Source organism: Lonchura striata, chromosome 12 (assembly GCF_046129695.1).
Source record: "Lonchura striata isolate bLonStr1 chromosome 12, bLonStr1.mat, whole genome shotgun sequence".
Lineage (NCBI taxonomy): Eukaryota > Metazoa > Chordata > Aves > Passeriformes > Estrildidae > Lonchura > Lonchura striata.
This window is the reverse complement of record NC_134614.1, coordinates 18,685,397-18,707,155: the sequence shown is the minus strand read 5'-3', so window position 1 is coordinate 18,707,155 and position 21,759 is coordinate 18,685,397. Positions and strand designations below refer to the sequence as shown.

Below are 21,759 nucleotides of genomic sequence, written 5' to 3'. Positions count from 1 at the left end.
CCACTGTCCCACCTGCATGGAGAACACAGGAAACCCAGAACTCTCCTGGGACAGCCTGCCTGGCTGCACTGCAGGGCTGGGCTGCTCCAGCCAGGCAGTCTAAGCCCAGAGAAGACTTAAGCATGGGGTGAAACCAGAATCGTGCCTGTGTGGGGACATGCCTCCCTCCTCTGCCTCCATGCCCTGCCCAGATCTGGGGTGGTGTCCAAACAGTTCAGACATGAGGCAAGGTCTGGTTCAAACACAACCCCAGGCTTAAAATCTCATTTAGATATACCCTTGGGTTCTTCCCCACCAGCTGCTCATGTATCACCTTTTCCCACTCCCCAAATACTCCAAACATCTCTGTTAACACACCAAAGATGATGATAAAGCTGGACAAGGCCTTGAGGGATTACATTATTAACAGATGAGTCAGAGAGGATTCTGAATCTCTAATATTTATGTTCATGCCTATTACATTTCCATTAAAAGCCCATGGATCACATACATCCATTTTACATATGAGGGCTGAAACTGCTGCCATTTCACAGGCACTGGGGATGGAATTCAACAGATTGTTGCTCTTGGTTCTGCCTTCATCAAATAGTTATAACCAACTCATACAGACACACACATATGTGTGTGTGTGCCATAAAGGGAAGCTAAACAGGACTTTTCTTTCAGTTTCTTTCAGCTTATTACCCTGCCCCTCAGGACCTCTAACATATTTTTAGAAAGTATTGAATTCAAGCAAAGAACACAGGAGAAAAGCCTGTCTGTGTGATTTCACCATCCCACCACCACCACGGTGGCATTTGAGGGCATATCTGTGTGCAAAGGTTGTTTTTTGGACAACATTCTCCTTTTAAGGATAATAACAGAGTGATTTAAAATCACTTCTATGCACACATCCATCTTGTTTTATTCACAGGGTACTGGTGAGGTTTTATATTTGTTTTCATTTTGGGATGCAAAGAAAGGGATAAAGAGTTTGGTTGGCCTTTTCTTCCCTCATCTGAAGCTTCATGTAGGTAGTAATAATTTTTAACTCTGGAATCCATTGTTCAGAATGCAGGAGATTATTTTTCCACTGCCTCCCCTCAGCAAGAAGGCTAAATATTTTCAGTGAAATAGAATGGATGCTGTACCAGAATAGATCGATATCAGAGCCAGCTTGTTACCACTGTCTCAGAGGGAGACAATGGAGACAGAAGGGAAGGTTCTGATCCCAAAAGAGCTCAACCTCCTGAGTTTTGAAGCAAATCCTCAAAGGACACATGAGAAAGGAAGATTACAATGCTGCTGGTGAAAAAGAAATAATAGGGAGACAACAGAGAAGAAAAAGCTGGCTGGAGGAAGGTAAGACAGAGAATATTTATCCTCACCAATTACAACATGATCTACAAAATAAGACTCCTAGTCTGCAAAGATTTGTGCTTGGGGAATAGAGCCTAGGTGGTCTCATCTACCACCACATGGACCTGGAAGTCTCTGTGCTGGGGTCTCCAGGACCTGGTGTCTCCTCCAGCACAAAGTGTGGATGTCCCCAGCATGTGCCAAAGGACAGTGAGCACATGTCCATGCACAGCTGTGCCTCTGGAGGCTCCTTCTGCTAGACAAGGAGCAGACACTGCTGAACATCCATTAAATAGTACCAAGTCCAAGCACAACTGGTCAGAATCAGGACATACAGAGAAGGAACTGGAGGCACTGCACTAAATTCCCAAATTTGACCTCAGGAAATTACTCTGCAAGGCTTTGGGTTAATCAGATAACCTTTCCAGCTCTCTGAACATGCCTGAACACAGTTTTTGTATCAATCTAACTGTAAAGAAATCAACAGTGGTAAATTAATGATCACCATCACACCTGCAGACATACAGATTGCATTTTAAAGCATTTTTAGTCTGTTAGTTTGATTTGTTTCAAAACAAAAATGAACGACCCGCTTCATTCGCTGTTACTTTGTTAGCACTGATTGATGAAGTCGGTGTAAAATCCAGCAGCAGGATCTTAAGCAGAATAAAACTCCCTTCCCATCAGCATAAACAGAAAAAATACAGCTGGACAAGACTACAAGAGGTCACCTAAAATATTCCCTTGGCCCCAAAATGGAATCAGTTCTACCTCAACCATTCCCTCATTGCTCACACACCCGATCTGCTTAACTCTGTGCAGCTCCAGCCGCGCTGCCTCCAGTTTCAGTGCCCTCCAAAATGAAGCCTCAGTCTCTGCTGGAATTCTGCTGCTATTAATACTTCATTTCCCCTAACAGAACTTATTACATACAATGTAATGGCTCCGAGTTTGTAAATTATCAAAGAACAAGCTTTGCTTTTGATAATCTCTATTTCAAGAAATGCTGTCATTTCTCTTTAAACGGGATTTATTTTTTCCACATATTCTGTTACTGGTTTGGAATCTCAAAATGTATTTTAGCTCCTTGGGGAAAAAGCTCTGGCTATCCATTCCTTTACTATTAATCTGTTTTTTCTATTAAGACAGCTGAATCGCTCCTCCCTCAAACTTGTCAGCTATACTGATGAGTCATTAATTGATTTCTTTTCCCTCTTTTTGTTTTTTTGGAAGCAAGTACAGTAGGCTAAAATCAAGCAAGAAGCCTACTGAAGAATTCAATTAACTTCTGGCTTGTTTGGTAATAAATAGTGCAGTATTGTATTCTGCCACCCTTTATTCTTGTTGTAGTGTCTGGAGATTGCCCAGATGTTTCATCCTCTGGGGTTTTTTTTGCTGCGGAAGGCTTTTGCCTCCAGGCTGAGCAGCGCTGGCCCTCTGCTCTCCTGCCTCCAGTTAATCTAGGTGGCTGTCAGAGCTGTCACAGGAATGGTGAATCACGGCCTCTGCAATCACTTCAGCCCCTGGGGAAGTGCTCGGAGCGAACAGCTGCACAAACCCCCACCCAAGAGAAGTTTCTCCTGGATGAGGATTTTACAAATCAACTTTGAAATAATCACAAAGCCTGACTGACAGGCCCACAGATTTTAAATAACAGAAATTTGTCAAAAACAAATTGGTTGTCTTTCAAACAGACACCCTGGTTAAGTCTTTTTTTTTTTTTTCTCTTTCCTTTGCTGACTTTCTGATTTCCAAACAACAACTGGATCCATTTTCTTCTAAACAAACTTGAATTACAAAGGAATGCTGTTCTGCTATACTTAATAGATTTGCACATTTTTCCCTTTCTTCTTTAGTCTTTCCCAGTATAACATATAATCCTTTGCACCTGCAAAAGCTCCACAGACTGCTGACTGCCAAGAATCCACCACGTGACCCTGCTTCCATGACCAGAGATCCTGTGTTTAAAGAGAAAGGAAAATAAAAAGTTATTAAATGTTTGAATCTATCTGATCCCCATGTGAGTTAACTCTGAGGATGGGAACTTAAGTGAAAAGCTATTTTTGTGGCATTTTTGAGTGATGTAATAAGTGATTTTTCCCAAGGAACTTGTGTACTTGAACAAGCAGATGGAGTGAGAAAGACGTCTGGAACTGAGGAGGGCTTGAAGCAAATTGCTTTCAGGGAATTCATATGTATGTATTTAAGCCTGTGGCCATGCAACTTTGCAAATATTTTGTGAATTTATTTTCATTTTGGCAGATAAAACAGCACAAAGCAAAACACTGAGCGTGAGGGCGGCGTGCAAGAACCAATATCAGCTCGGCCCAGATGTACAAAAGGCTTCCTTTTAAAATGAACAGCTCCCACTTCCATGAGATACAAGTCCTGTTTGCTCCCCTGCATTTATTAAAGCAACCCTTCCCCTTACACTCCCCAAAAACCCCCATCATTAAGGAATTAATCTTATCACTCCCATTACATCCCAAAGCAGGTGTGTCTCTGTTTTTCACTTGGCGTTCTTAGGGACCACACACCCTCCTCTCCATGGCTCCCACACACCCTGCTCCCATCCATTTCCTCACAGCAGCATTTAAACACACATTTAAAGTCCCAAAAAGAACAATGCCTTTCAAACCCACCTCTCAAGTCACAATTTGATGAGCCCAGTGAGTATCAGCAGCAAAGGCCAGTGTCTGCTGGGAGAGGCTTTCCTTGGCAGCTACACTGTGCTCTCCCCCCCTGCACCCTGCCCCATCACCCCTTTCTCATCTCCTGGAACACTTCACACTGGAAGCTCTCTGGAGGAGAGGGTTCTGCTTTATGATGTGAGGATCAGTACTGAGCAAAAAGGGATGGGATCCACGGCCCTTCTGAGGCCCACCGCTGAGAAATCAGCACTTTTATTTCATAGCTGTGGCATCCTCCTTCTTTTTAAAGTCATATTACTTCTGTTCTATAAAATGTTCTCAAAAGCAACTGGATAGCAGTGCTAGGCTGAGATTATTGCTCTTGGGCTCCTGGTCTGCAGTCCTGGTCTGCACTTTCCACTGGAGCAGGACTCTGCTCTCCTTTGCTGACTCTTCATTTAACATGCTGTCCTCGTGACTCGCTTCTTCCAGCTTGGCTGGCAGTTGTATTTCAGTTGAATGTTTTAAAAATCAAACTGTTCAAGCAACAATGGCCAGCCACAATGTTGTTTGGTACCCTGCCACAGCTAAATAGCTGCAGCTCTGCTGTACGAAAGCACTAAAGGGCTTCCAGCCTCTCTAATGCTAGCCATTCTTTTCCTGGTGTTTTTGGTATGGGCTGCTATTCTACTGTCACCCACAGCAGAAACTGATTTTCATTTCATAAATAAATAAATGGAGATTCATTATTCTTCAAAACCATAATATGCTTTTCTGGAATAACTCACAGTCTTTGGACACGCAGTTCTCTTGCAACTCAGTCCTGATAGAAGAAGGACATGCTACCATAGACAAACTACCTTCCAGAGTATCTGGGTATTGTCAAAGCCTAAATCCCACCTTCAGCACCCATCTGCAAAACACTTCAGGTGCTTAATAAACCTTGAACTGAAATCCAGGGTTTAAAAACTGAGCTGCTGGAGCCGCAGCTTTCTTTTGGTAAAAACAGGATTATTGTATTTTTTTATTAAACGTTCTCCAAACATCTGTACATCTCCAGCTAAACCCAAGAACTCAGAACAGTTACTGCTGCCATGTAAAAATGTGCTGTGGAAGAGCTGCTGGGGGACTAAGAGGAAAACCAGCCCATGAACACAGACATTCATGGCTTTGCCAGAAGCCATTCTCAGTCATGATGGGGTTTTATGTTAATGTCATTGTCCAAAGAAGAAGGAAAAGGTCGTCCTGATTTCTTGGCATGTAGCTCTAAAATCTAGTTTCTGATAAAGCCTGGCTGCCCAGGGCAGCTCTGCACAAAGAGCCTCTGCCAAGCAAGGCAAGCAGCAATGAATTCCCATCCATTATGCCTGCAAATTGACAACAGGTATTTGCAACAGTCATGCAATATGGAAAATGCTTTAGAAGGGTGGAGCCAGGAACAGTTCAATTAAATTAGGGAAAAGGAGAATCGAGGCTGGAGAACAGGAAGCAAATTCCCCAACAGTGAGGTCTACCGAACCGAGGAGCCAGCCTCCCCAGGGAGGAGAGGAAAGCCCTCTCCTTTGAGTCATTTAAAAATAGATTGGAGAAGGCACTCAGCACTGAACTGTGGGGAATAATCTTGCACTGGCAAGGGCAGGATGAGATGACTTCATGTGTTTCTTTCCATCTCCAATTTCGGTGATTCACTCAGAGCTCCAAACCTGAACATGCAGAAGAGCAAGAGGGAAGCAGGGCACGAGGACATGATCCTGGAGGAAGCCAAGAGGAACAAGTGTCACAGGGCCAAGAGGACCAGCAAGACTCCAGTCCAAATTCCTTCTAACCACACGATGCTGTGGGCCAGAATGACGTGCTGGAGGTCACACATGTTTTCTCTCATAGCCCATGGACCAGCTGATTGACAGGCTTTGTGGCAAGTCAGCCTGTAAGTTCTTTAGAAACACTTGCCCTTTGAGCAGGTTTTTAATACCATTACGACAGGGCAAAGCACAGAAGCTGTTAGGGGTGTGTAGATTAATATAAAACCAGGGCCTTGTTCCTGGAAAGAAACAGAGGATCCTTATACATATCTCCCTAAAACACTGACTTTGAACAAAACTGCTGGCTATTGCAGTGGTACAGTGCTTAGGGCACGCTCTGCCATCCTAGGTGCTGCACAGAAGCAGAAGAGCCTTCCACTCAGGGGGATAATGGTGAGAGCTCAGGTCAGGCAGAGCTCAGAGCCCAAGGGGCACAGCTGAGAGGCTCCAAAACAGGGCAGAAGTGGCCATGTAATGCCTGCAGAAGCCCCAACAACACTGCTCTCTCTCCACGTGCTCCTGCAAGATGAAGCACAGCCCCAACACGACTGCAGCAGTTGGCTCAGCCTGGGTCCCCCACTGCCACCACCAAAAAGGCTTCTACCTGCTCACACCAGCAGAAGGCTGCAGGGGATAACCTGGCTTTTCCAGGGCAATTCCCATTCCCACTAGCATTCACAGCATAGGGAAGCAAAATGACAAGGAGCACGTTACATGAAAGCAGCCGCCATGCCAAGCCTGTGTCATGTGTATTCTATTAAGCTGAAGGCTGAATAGAAGACTTTGTTTTCCACTTCAAAGGACCCCATCCCAATCTCTCTCTCTCTTCCCTTATGAATAACAAATTGGAAATAAATCTTCTGGCTGAAGTGCATGGAAACTCATACAGTTGGGGCCCTCTGCAGCTTCCCAGCTCAATCACATGGTAATTTTTTTTGTAAACACTTTTCTGTGATATATATGTAAATCTCGCTGTGCATTGCTGCAGCATGTAAAGTAATACAGAGGGTGTGGCCTCAGGGGATGGCACACAGTGGGAAACCCAACTGCATATTTCCAATTATCCACAGGGATAATGTTCACAGAGAAGGGTCAAGTTTTATACATGGGCAGAGCCCTACTTTTCTTCCTAGAGATCCCATTTCATCCTGCTCCATAGGCCAGTGTCCCCTAATTCTCACCACAAATGTTATTTAGCTCTTTTGATGCTGAGAAAACAAGGACATCCCATTTTGTTGAGCAGAGTGAGCATTGGAAAAGTCACTCTCAAGATATACCAAAGGCCCTTCAATCTAATTAAAAAAAAAACAACAAATGAGGAAAATATTACCTCTGCTTTTAAATACTGGGGGGGAAGTATTTAGTGCCCACAAATATAGACTCCTCAGTGCTTAGGGCACCTGGCCTCCAGATGAGCAATAACCATTGAGCAGTGCACACAACTCTTACCTGTGCATGCCTGTCACCTTTGCCACACATTTATAGGAGGAGTTTGTGGCAAAAATCAGCTGTCAGCTTTGTGTTCCCAACACAGCCAGGTCATGGTCTATATTCAGGACATCTACACTTTGGTAATCCAGGAAAATGCAATACTTCCACATCTCTCAAACCTGATGACCAGCCCAACACCACCAATGCTGCAGGAGGCATTGCAGAGAATAAAACATCTCTGCCTTGGCCTTGCTATTCTTCAAGCCAGCAGAACTCAAGGCATACATTACACTTGAGGCCTGCAGCTGAATAAATATTACAATTCATTCCAATGATAAGTATCTATAGTATCTCTGTGTATCCCTCTGTTCACAACAGTGTTCAACTTCATGGTAACAGGGGAGAAAAAAATCAGTACAAATGAATCACACGGATCTGTGTGCATGTGAGGTCCTGCAGACTGAGGAAAGAAAAGCAATTTTTATGTTTGCCTTTCCTGCTAGGGGTTTTACTCACAACGTGGCATTCTGCATGGCTGACCCTTATAGATGCATGGCACATTAGCTACAGGAGAAGCAAAAACTTCACAAGTTGACTGCTGTTTCTATACATAAAGTCAACGTGGAGCAAAGAGCCAAATGTCCTCCTCAGTGGATTTTTATGTGCATATGTGCAGCATATGGGCAAGTACATGTGTATATTATCTTGCAGGAAACATGCAAGCCCAAACATGGGAAAAATTCAATGATCTAAGTTCACTGTTGACATAAATGCTGAGACTCCATTTGCACTAATGGAGTTGTGCTCACTTATGCCAGTACTGAATTCAGTCCTAGAATTAAACCCACCCAAATCCTAGATAAATTGAAAGAGAACAAAAGCTGGCCTATATGCAAGAGCATATTTTTCATGTTAAAAGCATTTCATTCCCTTTTTCTGCCCATATAATACTGCATTGATGTCTGTGACCCATTTGGATGTAAATCAAAATGGATGTGCTAAAAGCCTGGTTAAAGGAAATGTTCTTCGAAACAGCGTTCCCATGGCAAGGCAGAACAGCTACACTCAGTTTCCATGGCACAAAGGGACATATAGGGAGGGAAAATGCACTTCTGAAAAATCACTTTAAAGCCAGCAGGGTTTTTCTTGAGCACCTGCACTGCTCTTACCTAATAGATCTGTGCTTCGTAGGGGCATGTGAATAAATTACATGGAAGAATTGCAGAAATCTGCTAAGATTCTTGAGCAATTTCAGTGTCCAAATCAAATCTTTGATATTCAAATATCCCCAGATGTCACTGGCAAGCTTAGCAACTTCTAGAGAACCACTTGTGGCCTGGGCATGACCAAGAGCATCACAATCTGGCTCTGTATCTATAGACTGTGTGAGCCTGTTTTCCTCTGCTCTGTTGAAATGCTGTATTGATGATCTGAGGCCATCTGACTTTTCCCAAACGTGCCTGCAGTGCTGTGAGCAAGGGTTGCATTTGTTTCTCTCCCTTTGGTGCAGATGGTGTGCAGCATTCCTCGGGCTGTGCCCCAGGACGGCGTGAATGACACTTATTGTGGCAGCAATAAAGCCAGGGCTGTTTGCTCAACAGCTGTTGGGTGCATTGTTCCTTTGTGAGAAAAATGCAGCCGCGCTGCTCATGGCATGGACACGTTACATCCCGCCCCCAACACCCCGAGCAAAGCTGTTCTCCTGCTTCAGCACCTAAGCAAATGGCAGACAGTGTTATTTAACCAGCAGGATTAATCCCAAAATCAAGCCCAAGAGGGAGCGAGGTATGGTAGAACACTTACTGCACTGCCTGTGAGGAAATGGCTTTAAAGCTGGGCCTGGCTTTCATTTACTCTTGACTTACATGCAGCTGAGCACAGAGGAAAGAAATACTAGACTGCTTCTCCAGGAAAAAAGGAGAACAGTCACCTACCTGTAGAGATCCATTTAAGGCCCAGTTTGGCTATATGCCTCTATTTTCTACTTGCCCTGTTAAGCAGCAACAGATCTGACTGTAAATTTTAGGAGGGAAATAGCATGTGGTTTATTGATTCAATGGTGGAGTTATAAACAGGTATTACTGCTGAGAACCCCAGCTGTTGGGCAGAAGTATTCTGTAAACTTTTCATTCTTATTAACATTAAAAATCAGGTGCAATGAGCTTCAACCAAGGTTAGAGTGTTGACCCTCCACAGAAAGCCATCAAGCAGTCATTGCACAGCAAGCTTCAAAATGTATCTCAGAATCTATCTGCACTGATGGCCAAGAGCGAGGCTGATCTGACCCTAAAATCAGTTCACACTCTATATTGCCTATCCCAGCCCCTGTAGCTGAGTTCTCTGCAGAGAGGAACCAAGAGAACCAAGCAAATGAGCACATGTGCCATTGTCCTCTAGACCTATGGTTCAGTTCACATGCACAATCCCCTTCACACACGTGCCTCGTGCCTACAGTGACACCTGCACCTGAACAGAAAACAAAGGACCTCATCCCAAATGGCCAGAAACCAGCTCAGAACCAGCCCATGGAATTCCTCTTCTGACCCAACCCATTTTCTCAGCCTCACAGAGGAATGGCTGGACTCTCCCCATTCCCTTTTTGTATAACACCTTTTAATTTGTGAAACCTACAGATTTGGGAAACTTATTTTATTGCTAAAACCAGTGACAAAAAAACTTGTGGGCTCGCTAGAATTGCAGAAAGTCTAAGAGCTCTAAATTTTGCTCAGCAGTGAGACAAAGAGGGAAATCCTGGCCCTGCTGAGTGCCAGAAGAGTCACACATCACCTTGAGCGTGGTCACTTGAAGATTTTGATCTTTCTTTGAAGCTCCTGGGCCAGCAGAGCAGCACAGTGTGTGCCTGCCCTCCCAGAAAGGTTGGGTTTGTAGGGACAGGACTGGCTGGCCCTGATGTTCCACGGTCTTAGCAATGTCCAAGTGTCTCATCTTAAGAGTCAGACCTGTCCAATGAGAGAGACAAAACCCTCCCAGCATAGCAGGTTTGTTTTCCTTAAAAAAACCCACCACCTAAACAAAAACCCCTTTGTTTTTCAAGTCCACTCATTTGAGACCTATGTCCTCCTGTCCTGCCTGCTCCTTCCCTCCTCGCTGGTTACCAGAGCCTTTTCTCCAGACATACAATACATTTGGTCTATAAAGAGACCATTCTCCCTGTACAGCTGCATTTGAGTAACCCTCAGAGACTCTGAAGCACAGCCAAGATGCAGAAATATAAAACCCAAGAGGACTGAGTCTTGTTTCACCTGAGAAGGGTTTATCTTACAGCACTGCACTTCAAGCGATCTGACCATTTCCACTGAGCATTAAGAAACAGGCATTTTTGACAAAATGTTTCTGGACTCAAACCTAACCAGAGGCTCTTAATTTTCTGTAGGGTTTTAAAATGATATGTTATTGAAAAAAACCAAAATACCTGATGCCCTTTATTTCTCTAATAGCCCCCCAGCAGAACTGAAAGTTTGGTTTTTTTTCAGTTAGTTCTAAAAGAGAAGGATTAAAACATGAAACAAATGATAAATCACTGATGTGCTGCTGGTAGGAACTCGGATATGATGATTTTAAGCACTGAATAAAATGTCTGAACAGAAGAGAATAAAAGACAAGGCAGAGGGATGGGGTCCTCAGGGCCAGAGGAGCAGAGCCTGCACAGCCCTGGCAGCAGGGTGAACACAGGAGCTGCACCAGGCTCCTGTAACCCACAACAATTTCATGCCAAATACACAGCCCACAATGTGAAATTCCCACAGTAAGGAACACACATATAGTATTTCCAAAGCAACTTACTGAGGCACCCTGGAAATTCCAGGGCAGTATACGACATATACAACAGTCTTACAACATTGATTCCAAAACCTGAACTAATATGGAAGGCTCTGTGCTTGGCTGGTATTTGGGAAGCACACCACATCTATGCTCTGTTGCCTTTCTTCAGGGACACTTGGCTTTGAGATGGGATCAGAAGCATTAACCCCATGTAAAAGAACCTAAATCTGATCAAACTGTCACAGTAATATTCAACCATGGTGCTCTTCTGAGGATGGGTGTGGCAGAAAGTGAATAAACTTTGTAACATCCTTTCTTTCCCTGAACTCTGAGAAGAATTCAGCCTGTATGGCTTGGACTAAGAGATAGAAAAGACTACACTAACTCACCCTAGATAGGGATTAGAAAATCCTGAAATCTGATACACCATAGCAGTTTCCTTCTCTCTTTTGGTTTATAGCAATAATCTGTGCCTCAAACAAAATATGGAAAAATGGACTTGGCAAGAGAAAGGACATTAAGCACATCTTATAGCAGTGGATGTTACCTAAATAAAAAAAATAATAAATTTAAAAAACCCTTTTTTTTCAATTAAAAGCACCATAATTTCTTTACTGTTGTTTCTTGAGTCACTGTGAACTAAGGAAGGAGACTATTGCCCCTTCCTAAATTGTGTGTTCACCTGAGTCAGGATCAGTAATGCTTGGATTTGAAGCAGTATCTGTTTCTTGCTAATTACTGCAATCCTCCCTTTGCCAGCACCCACAGCCAACGTAACCTTATAGCTCAGCAATCTATACAATGCTCTCTCTTCTTTTCAGAGTTCAGTGCATGGCATGCAGGTTTGCTCTCACAGGGGACAGCTGGTGCACATGCACAGACAGGAGAAAACTGTGCATGTAAACTCTGTGATAAAGCATAAGGAATAACCAGAGCAGCTTGGAGTAAAGCAGATAGAGAAAATGGGATGTAGAAACACACCATTTGCCACCTCTGACAAGCCTCTTTAGGCTTCTTTAAGATTAACACCCTGCTGCTGGCTGCAGTCAGCACATATCTGAAGGAAAAGGAACCTCTCTTCTTCTTCCATGTGCCTCTCTAACTGTCCTTTCACAGTGGAAAGATTTTTTTCATTTTTATGGTGATTAGCTTGTTCAGGGAATCAGGACTGAGTCTAACTTCCATCAGCTTATGTCACTTCACACAAATGGTTTTAAAAATGACACAGCCACAGCTCTTGTTCTACTCTCCTCAGTGGGATGGCCCACACACATCATACACAACTGCTCCCACAGTTACTTTCTCAAGTAATCCCATTAATCCAGTGCAGAACAGTCCCTCAGGCATCATCTCAATAACTCTTTTCTGTTCAGGCTTTGTGCCACTTTTCTCTTGTCCTTTGCATTTCTATTTCTTTGTAATTACTGTCTGTTCATGCTCCCTTTGTGCACCCGTGAGGAGCCCTACACCCTCCACCATACTCCAGTGATGTTACTGGCCACATCCATCCTCTTGATGGGACCATAATGATTTTTGTCCTTTGTTATACTGTCAGGACAATTTTTAAGAGCTTTCCTCAGATAAACAAAATGTATTCTGCTTTCACTGCCTGGCTTTGATATGACAAGCCTTGAGCTCTCTCCCTGTGCTGAGCCAAAGTGACTGAGTATGCCAGACTAATTTTTGCAGTTTTCTACTCTCGACTTCACATCAGAAGAATATAATGCAACAGGTTTGTGGAACAAACTGACACAAGTTTTGTTTCTCTTCAGCTCTGCACTGACCTCCTTAGATTAAACATGATGCCTCATCCTGAGTGACTCACTCCTGTAGTTAGCTAAATTCAAACTGTCTTCTTTAAAGCCTGTAATGTAAACAATACATTTTACTGTCACAGCTACGTGGACATTAGTTAAAACAACTTTACATTCTGCAAACAGCCACATGATGTTGCTGGTTTCTGTGGTTTTGGCATGAACACCACACTTTTACCCTTAAAGCACTGCCACCTCTTGCTCCCAGCCACGGCTGCTGCACTAACCACTAGCAGGTTGGGCCAGTACCACTGCTGAAGAGTTTACAGAAAGCCATTCCTGGACACTGGCAGGGAAGCAGATTCCTAATAAGGCAGCCCAAGCTCCCCTGAGCAGTGGGATGATGCCCAGACCCCACAGCAGCTCACGAAATACCCACAGAATCCTCCACGAGCACAGCTCAGTTCTGCAAAAGCTCCTGATGATTTTCATGCTCCTCCTGCCTGTGGATTCACCTTTAAATTGAATTCCCTAAAGCCTCTACATGCAAATATTCACTCTGTGGGCTTGTCCCCCCCAAACAGCCCCAGCTACAGACACACAGCAAGAGGACAAACACACATTGGATTGTCCCAATCCAACACACAAGGACCCACTTTGGGTCTCTGTGCTGAGCTTGCTCAGAAGTCCAGCTCCCCTACCAAGAAGAAAGTTTCTCTCTCCAGCTCCTCTTTCATAAATATATTTTGCTGCAATGTTTTTAATGATCTGGAATAATTCTCTGTGCTTCCACCCCATGACCTCCAAGTACTTGAAAAAGTGAGTTCAAGGAAATACAGAGGGATGGAGAAATTATTCAAATCCAATCCTCCACTTAAAACCCTAGATCCTGACTCTGACCATGGTAACATCTGCACCGTTAAAACATCACCCATTGACACCTTCTTTAAATGACCTTAAAATAAAGTATATGCAGCCAATCAAAATATCTTTTCAGTGAAGTTTACAAAACCAGGCGGAAAGTTTTTTTCATTGACAATTTTCTTTTACCATGAAGAGAAAAACACTAAAAAAATTAAAATAAATGTAAAAAATCACACAACATAAGGTGGTTCCCACTCTTTTTTAGCAGCAAAAAAAGTTAGAGCCAAAGATAAAATTTCTGGCATGCTGGGAGTAAAATCTAGCCTGCATGCCATAGATCAGTGGTTAGATATTCCCTGTTATTTTTCAGATATTCAGGCATATGATCTTCACAGGCACAGGTAAGTTGGAATATAATTTCTGATTCTTGAAGATACCCATAATCATAATAATGCAGTTACATAAGTTACCATGGGAAGCCCTTGCAAAATGTATAACTTATATTTCCACCACTAAAAGAGAACTTACCTTTAAGGACTCCCAGAGGGGAAACTGTACCAGAGAGAAAGGAATCTGGAGAGGTGGGAAAAGAAAAAAAAAAACAAAAAAAACAACATAATGTTACAAAAGTAAATTGGGTTAGCATGCTCCTCAACTGGCTAAATTAGGAACAGTTATTGTTCTCTCAGTGAACTGCAGCTTATTACACTTACAAATCTTTACGGACACTTTATGTATGCTGCCATTAAATGACTGGTTTCACTAAAGCAGTTTTACTTTGTTTATCACATTCCCTGCTGAGAGGTTAATGTATTGTTACAGGGTGGCCTAGAAGTGCAATAAGCAGTGTGATCTAGTGCAGGGACATTCTTGGTTTGTCAGCCAGCCAAGAAAGCCATGAGGATGGTTCAAGAAACACGTTCCCAAGGCCAGGAACACAGCTTGGCAAAAAACATCCTCAGCAGTGCAGACTCTCACAGATGCTGAGCTCTTGTGCTGCAACCAGGGCTCTGCACTTGGGCATCGGCTGCAAAAACCTTCCTGAACTTGTCCCATGATCTCCCAGGAGCCAGCTCCCTTGAGAACCACAAGCAGGTTGTGAGGAGCTACCACAACCCAGCTAAAAGGGAGAAGCTTGGTGCTTCCCGTGGCCTGTGACACGGGGTTCTCCTGTCACTGGGATCCCCGTGTCTCTGTCCAGGCTCATTCCTGCTGCCACCTGTCCCAGGAGTGCATTTCCATGTCCTTCACAGCTCCTCAGTCAGTTTGCATTGTGAGCACACTGAAACACTGTGCAACAAGAGACATCACTTCCCAAGGTTATGCCTTCTATGGTATTTCTCCTCGGCAAAGCCCTCCACTAAATTCTTCCTTGTCCTTCACCACTCAGAGAAGTCCTGTCTAATATCTACCTCTGGTACCAACTCTGCCTTTCTATCTCCAGGCTGAATATCTGTCCCAAGGTATTCCTTGAGAAGAGAGAAGGGTCTCCAGGAAAGCACTGGCCTGTCCTAGGTTTGCCCTACAGCTGTATCTGCAGGTCTGCTTTGCCCCTTTCTAAAGCTGCATTATCTCCTCCACTTTGTTAGCCAGTCAACCCCAGGCTCAAATCTTTCTCCAATTACCTGTTTTCTTCTACTTTTATCTTTCTTAATTTCCCCCCTTGTTTAGGCTGATTTGGCAGTTCATATATCAAATTATTTAGTCTCAGAAAGCACTTACACATCTTTTGCCATGAAAAGGAGTCGACACTCAAAATGGATCATGCTTATTTAATGCAGATAGCTTTGCTCTGAGTGATGTCAGGTTAAAAATGTTCACTAGAGATATGAATGGCTTATTAAACCCAAATTCAGACTACACAAAGGAATCTGAAATGGAACATCCATTCAACATCACAGGAGACAAAGAGTATTGTCTGCTTCCCTGTGCTGCAAGTAATGATTAATAAATGAGTCTATTAAGTTAATCTGCCAGGCAAAACTAAACTTGACAGACACCTGCCACAGAAAATTTGTTATCTATTCAGGCAGGAAATGGCAGTGAGAAGAAATCAATGTCACTGCTGTACACTGAGCTGACAAACTGAAATCTCAGAGGAAGTTTGTCATCTTGGACAACGAGCAATATCCCTGGTGGCATCTCAGAGCCCCACAATAAAGGTCAGACATGGCTCTTATTTATCAGAGTCTTGAAACTCTAGTGTAGCAATTAAATTTCATTTTTAATACTGGGTGAAAAAGCCCAGCTCTTTGGCACTGATATGTGGTAATATATTTATGAGAAGATATATACACACCCACGTGCTACTGCAGCATTGTTGAACTGAAATTATATGGAATGATTTCTCTGCAATGTAAAATGAAAAGCAACATAATCTTCTATCATCTAGACCAAAAAAATAGGGAGAAATATGTAACAATAACCAATACATTTGCTTCAAATTTGTTAAAAAAGAAAAAAGGAAATGCTTTGTATCCAGCTGTACACCAAACAAAACAAGCTTTCAAATACAGCCTCCAAGTTTTGCTTTTTTATGCTCATGAATGAGTGGTAAAATTAAGCAGCTGTTAATAAGACAACAAGGGAAGCTTGTGACATAATCCCCTTTATATTGCCTAGCTTGAAGCATTTCAATCAAAGGGGAAATTTGCTCAAAGTGCTGTTTGAAAAAGTGTTAGTGGTGTTTGCTTTCTGTGTCCTGCTCAGGGGCAGCCCAGGCTGGATGGGGATTGTGAGTTTCCCTTTTCCCCATGGGGAAAAGGGAATGCATGGGATGCATTCCCCATGGGATGCAGATTTCAGATGCATGTCAGGGTGACCTGCACAGCCACTGGGCTCCCTCCTCTCTGGGAGGACTGCAGGATAAGGGTTTAAACATTCAAACACTCCTAAGTCACGCTTTACTAGAGTTTAAAAACTTGCAAAACCCAAGCAAAATAGGAAGCACCACTGCCACCAAGCAGAGCAGCAGAATCTTTGCTGCACTAAGATCCTAAGGAGATGTCCTACATTTATTACACTCACCCATTGGATCCTGACATCCTGATTTAAAAACAAAACCCACGCAAGCAATTTCATGGGTATTGGAATGAAAGGGAGTCTGTCTTCCTGCGGATTTGGGTTTTGTCATCAGATTCTCTGAAGCCAAATCATTTCCAAGCCGCCTTCGGCAATCTTCCCGTGACGGGGACCTCCATCACATTTATTCTCGAGATCTATTCCACAGCCCTTGTTGAAAGTTCAGCTGCTACTGAAAGCCTTCCTTCAAACCCTTTAATCACCTTTATCCTCCCTTCACACACATATTTTCAAGAAAGTTATCAGAGCTCCTGTTTATCTTCGCAGCCTCTGCCCTTGCGCCACATTTCCGTGGCCACGGTGTGCAAGGGCTGCGCAGGCTGCTGTGTGTCCATGTGTGCAAACACCCTGCTTGCATAAGCCTCGTCTCCCTAAGAGCCCAGACTAAACAGCCCACACCCAAAAGTAGCATTAATATATGCAAAAAGAAATAGCTCTGCGAGGGTAGCTCATCCCACCCTGAAAAATCCTTTTCTAAAGGTTTATTGCCCTTTATTCTTCCACCACGGCAGACGTGACAAAATCCTGCAGTCTGGGGACACTTCTTAATTTGAACACTTACAGCATTTCATTCCTTTTTGCATTTTGCTCCCTAAAAGAAAAGCTCTTCAGCAATGAACAGAATCACACCCTGTTAGGGAGAGATATTTCTGCCTGAAATAGGCTAAGGCAACAATAAAAATGTGGTCCACACATGTGGGTAACTTGCTGCCAGCAAATATGAAACCCTGGCAAGCTCCACCAACCCCTCATTCGACATTAATATAAAATAGACAGAGAGTACCAGTTCTCATGTCTGGCCTAATGTTATATAACCATGCTGTTTGCTCATCAGAGTCAACCCTTAAACACACACAAAAGGCAAATTTAAAGTCCCCAGACAGCTGCAAATAATTATTCTAAAATGTTTTATAGGTTAGTGAAATTATCATTTACTCTAGTCCCTGCAGTCCTTAGCACCTGATGCCTAACTTAAGGTAATGAAGTTTGCAGATGCTTATTTCTACACATCTACTGAATTCCCCTAATACAAAGTATTTTAAGTTATTCTGTTTAACAAGTTACTTTTAGAAATAGCTGCACTTCCCCGCCAGAGCAGCAGATACATCTCACTTCTAAAGAAAAATACCAACCTGTAAGTACTGAAGATTGATGACAGAGCAAAAGTCCTCCCACCAAACAGTGTTTAATTAAATAAAAGAAATTTAAGGAGGAACTCAATAATGCTCTTTGTAACTACAACACAACACTTTAAAGTATTGTGTATATATAACACTCAAAGTTCACCCTTTTGATATCTGATGGCAAATTGCAAGCTGACATTGTCCCGAGGAAAACAGCAGCCAGAGCAAGGGCAGCAAGCTGAAGGAGGGGCAAAGAACGGGGGAAAGAACCAAAAGAAAAAACCAAAAACCTCATCAGCCCCTTCAGAACTGGGATTCCCTTCCAAATATGAGAATTCTTTCACACAAAGAGGAAACAGATGTCCATGGCTGGAATTTGCATGTGGCTTTATTCTCTTCTAGGATACAATAAAACTACTCTTCTTCTCATCCTCCGAGCTAGAAATTAAACAGTGGCATGTCATGCAGAGTCCAGCTGTGCTTCCTACCTCCAACCTTTATTAGCAATATATTTAAAAAGAAGAAAAGAGAGAGACAGAAAGAAAAGGAGCAACTAGAAAAGCCTAAGAATTGAAAAACTGTGGTATGCGTTCTCAAAACAATATAAAACCTACAGATGTTCTTACTAATCTGTGGCACATGTTTGTTTATTCAGGTTTTCCCTGTCCCCAGTTCAGCAGGCTTTGCTCTCCAGAAGACTTATCTATTTTTATAAACGTTAGAGTAAATACTGGAGGAGAGATTGGCATAAACAGCCAGAGGAGGAACAGGCTCACCTTGTAGGAGCTGTCTCAGTGTCCCTGAAAATGCACCTCCATCCCAGAAACTGCTCTCACCCACACCCCCACTGTTCCCTACATTAACAGCAATGGGAGAGAAGCAAACATTTCTAAAGAGGATTTTGAGAGTATGAATATCACAAAGGCCAGCAGCAAGAACATCTGCTCACTTCAGGGAGAACCTATTTCATCCTTGAGGGGCAGCTCAAACTTGCAACCCCCCTGTCACCTGCACTCACTGTGACAAGGACAGAGGGGCCATCACGGTCCAAGTCTGTATTTATGGGGACTGCTGAGCTGCTGTGCCAAATTGTGCCTTCTCCATTGTAATTGCAAATAAAAGTCTAATAACCCACTTCTGAATAGCAAAAATATAGTGTTTTCTAAGAATGCATACACAGCAAATTTCAGGAGAACAATCTTCCATTTACCTAAGTCCCTTTAACAATTCATTTTTTTCTAGCTTCTTTATAAAGGATAGAAGGGTTTTTTAATAGGTTCAGGTTAAAGCAGAATAAAACAACCCTGTCAGCCCACTGAGGTTAAACATCTCTGTTAATAATCCCAGAAAATTTGGTTCAGTGTCTTGCCCTCCTAAAATTCTTCACACACTTGCCCAATACATCTGGATTAGGACAAACTGATGTTCCAGCTATAAATATACTTTCCCCAGGATGGGCTTTGAAAAGACAGCATGAAATGAGGCAAGCCTGGCCTCTGGTCAGAGGTCATAGCAATAGCTACCATCAAGATTTGGAGGTTTCACAGCTTTTCTACTGACTGAAGGTGAAGGTGTTTAAGACCCATCATCAATGGGATACCCTAGAGCTGATAAAACAGACTTACTTTCTTGCAAAGCTTCAATTAATATTGTCTCCCAGGCCCTCCTTGAAAAACTGCAGACTCCATGAGGAAACTGAATTTTAAAAAGATAATTTGTAATCTTAACATGAATGAAAGACTGTCAAAGCTGCGTTCCTGAAGCTCTGTGAGATGGAAGGTTGGGAGCGTGGTGAAAGAACAGACAAGTTTATATGTTAAACAAATGATGGAGGGCTTTGTTAATAAACACTGATGCAAAAAGAAACAAAGCTTTTCAGGCAAGTTTAACAACGTTGGCATAGCAATGACCAGGGGAGAGGTTTTGGCTTCAACTCCTTAAGGAAAACAGTGAAGGACCAAGTTCACACACAGCACCTTCCTGTAGGGCTGCAGGAAGCCAGAGAGGTGGAACCCCATGGGAAGCTCAGCAATCACAGGGAAAACTATCCAGTTGCATTTGCAACAAACAACTTTTCACAGCCCTTCAGTGTTGAACACCAGCTCTGCAGCACTGCCAGAGGCAAAGGAATGGCGTTTAGGGTGGTAGAAACATCAATCTCAACAATGCCAAGTGTGCAATTAAAACAAAAGTTTCAGATTATGCACCAGCAGCCATCTGAAGTAATCAGCAATTCCTTCATTTTCAAGCAAATAACATTAACCCTGGGAGAAAACTGCAAGCTAGAAAGGGGAAGAAATATAAAATTCCTGAATTATAGTTATTTTTCTAGTTCAGGCATCTGCTAACTCTCAAATAAATATTTGCACCTTGCTTCCTACGTTTCCCCAGCTCTAACCCCAAAGTATTTCCACTTGTCACCTGGCATATGTGAATGGTTGGAATTAAATTCCTTTCCTAGACAAAACATTATGTGCCCCACAGGGTTGCTTAATTTGGTTACAAGCCATGTCCTTTGGATCTGTGTGGCAGAACTTCACATTGACATTTCCTCTCAAATAACATCACACAGTCATTATAAAAGCAACATATATGGCATATTATGTAGTAAAGATAAGTAAAAGGCAAATTCAGTTTTCCCTCCAGGAAAAAAAGGTTCTGTGATTAAAAAAGCAAAGAAAAATAAAGAAAAAAAAAAAGTTTTTCTTCAGGGATAATATTGACCAGTGAAGGGGAAAGACATAGTCAGAGATCCAGCACGACTGCATGTTTCCAAAACATGGGAAAAAGGGAGGCGCTGAGGCAGATGCACAAATTCAATGCAGGCTGGATTGATTTAAGAGATGCTGATGATCACAGAGCCCTAACTTTGCACACGCGTGAGACAGACCATCAGTGAGCTACTGAAGGCTCTTTTCTCAAAGAAACAACATTAACAGCCTCAAATCCCACCCCCAACCCCTTCTTGAACCAGCCCTTTCTTACTCTGCTGGGAGAACAGAGTAATTATTAGAGATTGTATACTGTCAGCCACAAAAGTCGATTTTATTGGATTTCAAACATGAGCTGGACTGACCAGCCCCTAATTACACAAATAACATCCATGTTCTCCCATTTTCCAACAAACAAGCATTAAAGTAGATGCCTGTTTTGCTATTAATTTTCAACAACATATTAAGAAAACCTCTCAGCAAATAAATGAACATGCTGACACCGATTCGTACATGCTGTTTGCAGGGCTCAGATAAAAATCTTGTAGGATAAAAGATGAGTTTAGCAGCTCCAGAAGAATGAAGGTATTGTTTAACAGGAAGCAGATGTATGTCAGATGGCAAACTCATTAAAGTGTCCCATCGTTAAAGGAAACGGGATAACAACGAGCCATCTGAAAAAACCTGAACTGATCAGGAAATACACAAGCCGCAGCTAATCTCCCATTTATTGGTAGGTAATGCCTTTAAGTCATGCACATGCATTGAGTTTAGGAGCATGAAGGACTAATCTTTGTTCTCATGAAAGAAACAGGAGTAGAACCCACGAGCATGGAGAGCAGCATTTCTGGAAGAAGTCTTCTGAGGAAAAACTCCCAACATTTGGACGAGTTATTACATCGACCCGTAGGTGCACACTCACACAGTCTGGGCAGCACGTCAGTTCCCTGACTCTGAGAGCATTTTAATGGGTATTTTACATATATGGCACATTTAAATGTAAATATAATTTTTTAAATGCCTTATGGGAGGTACCTATCAAGGAACAGCCTCTAAATACAAACTTGGTCACTCTAATCAAAGAAAAACCATTTGTTAGTGGGCACTGACTGAGGATTTGCAGTATCAGAGCTGAATGATTCCTCAAGTGAGAATTTTGGAGGTTATATAAGAACCTAAGCACAAGGAATTCATCAAACAGCATAGATTCACAAAATCATAGAATCATTTAGGTTGGAGAA

General features: G+C 42.7%; 1 protein-coding gene across 2 annotated transcripts in view; it reads right to left on the bottom strand.

The window, feature by feature from the left end:
* SLC25A26 (solute carrier family 25 member 26) overlaps positions 1-21,759 on the bottom strand; it is an 83,083-nt gene that overhangs the window by 10,777 nt on the left and 50,547 nt on the right. For both annotated transcript variants that reach the window (XM_021551006.3, XM_021551013.3), the window contains exons 6-7: positions 14,131-14,175; positions 3,227-3,296 (exon numbers count right to left, since the gene is read on the bottom strand). In XM_021551006.3, coding sequence (XP_021406681.1) covers positions 3,227-3,296; positions 14,131-14,175 — 115 coding nt within the window. The remainder of the gene's footprint in view (positions 1-3,226; positions 3,297-14,130; positions 14,176-21,759) is intronic.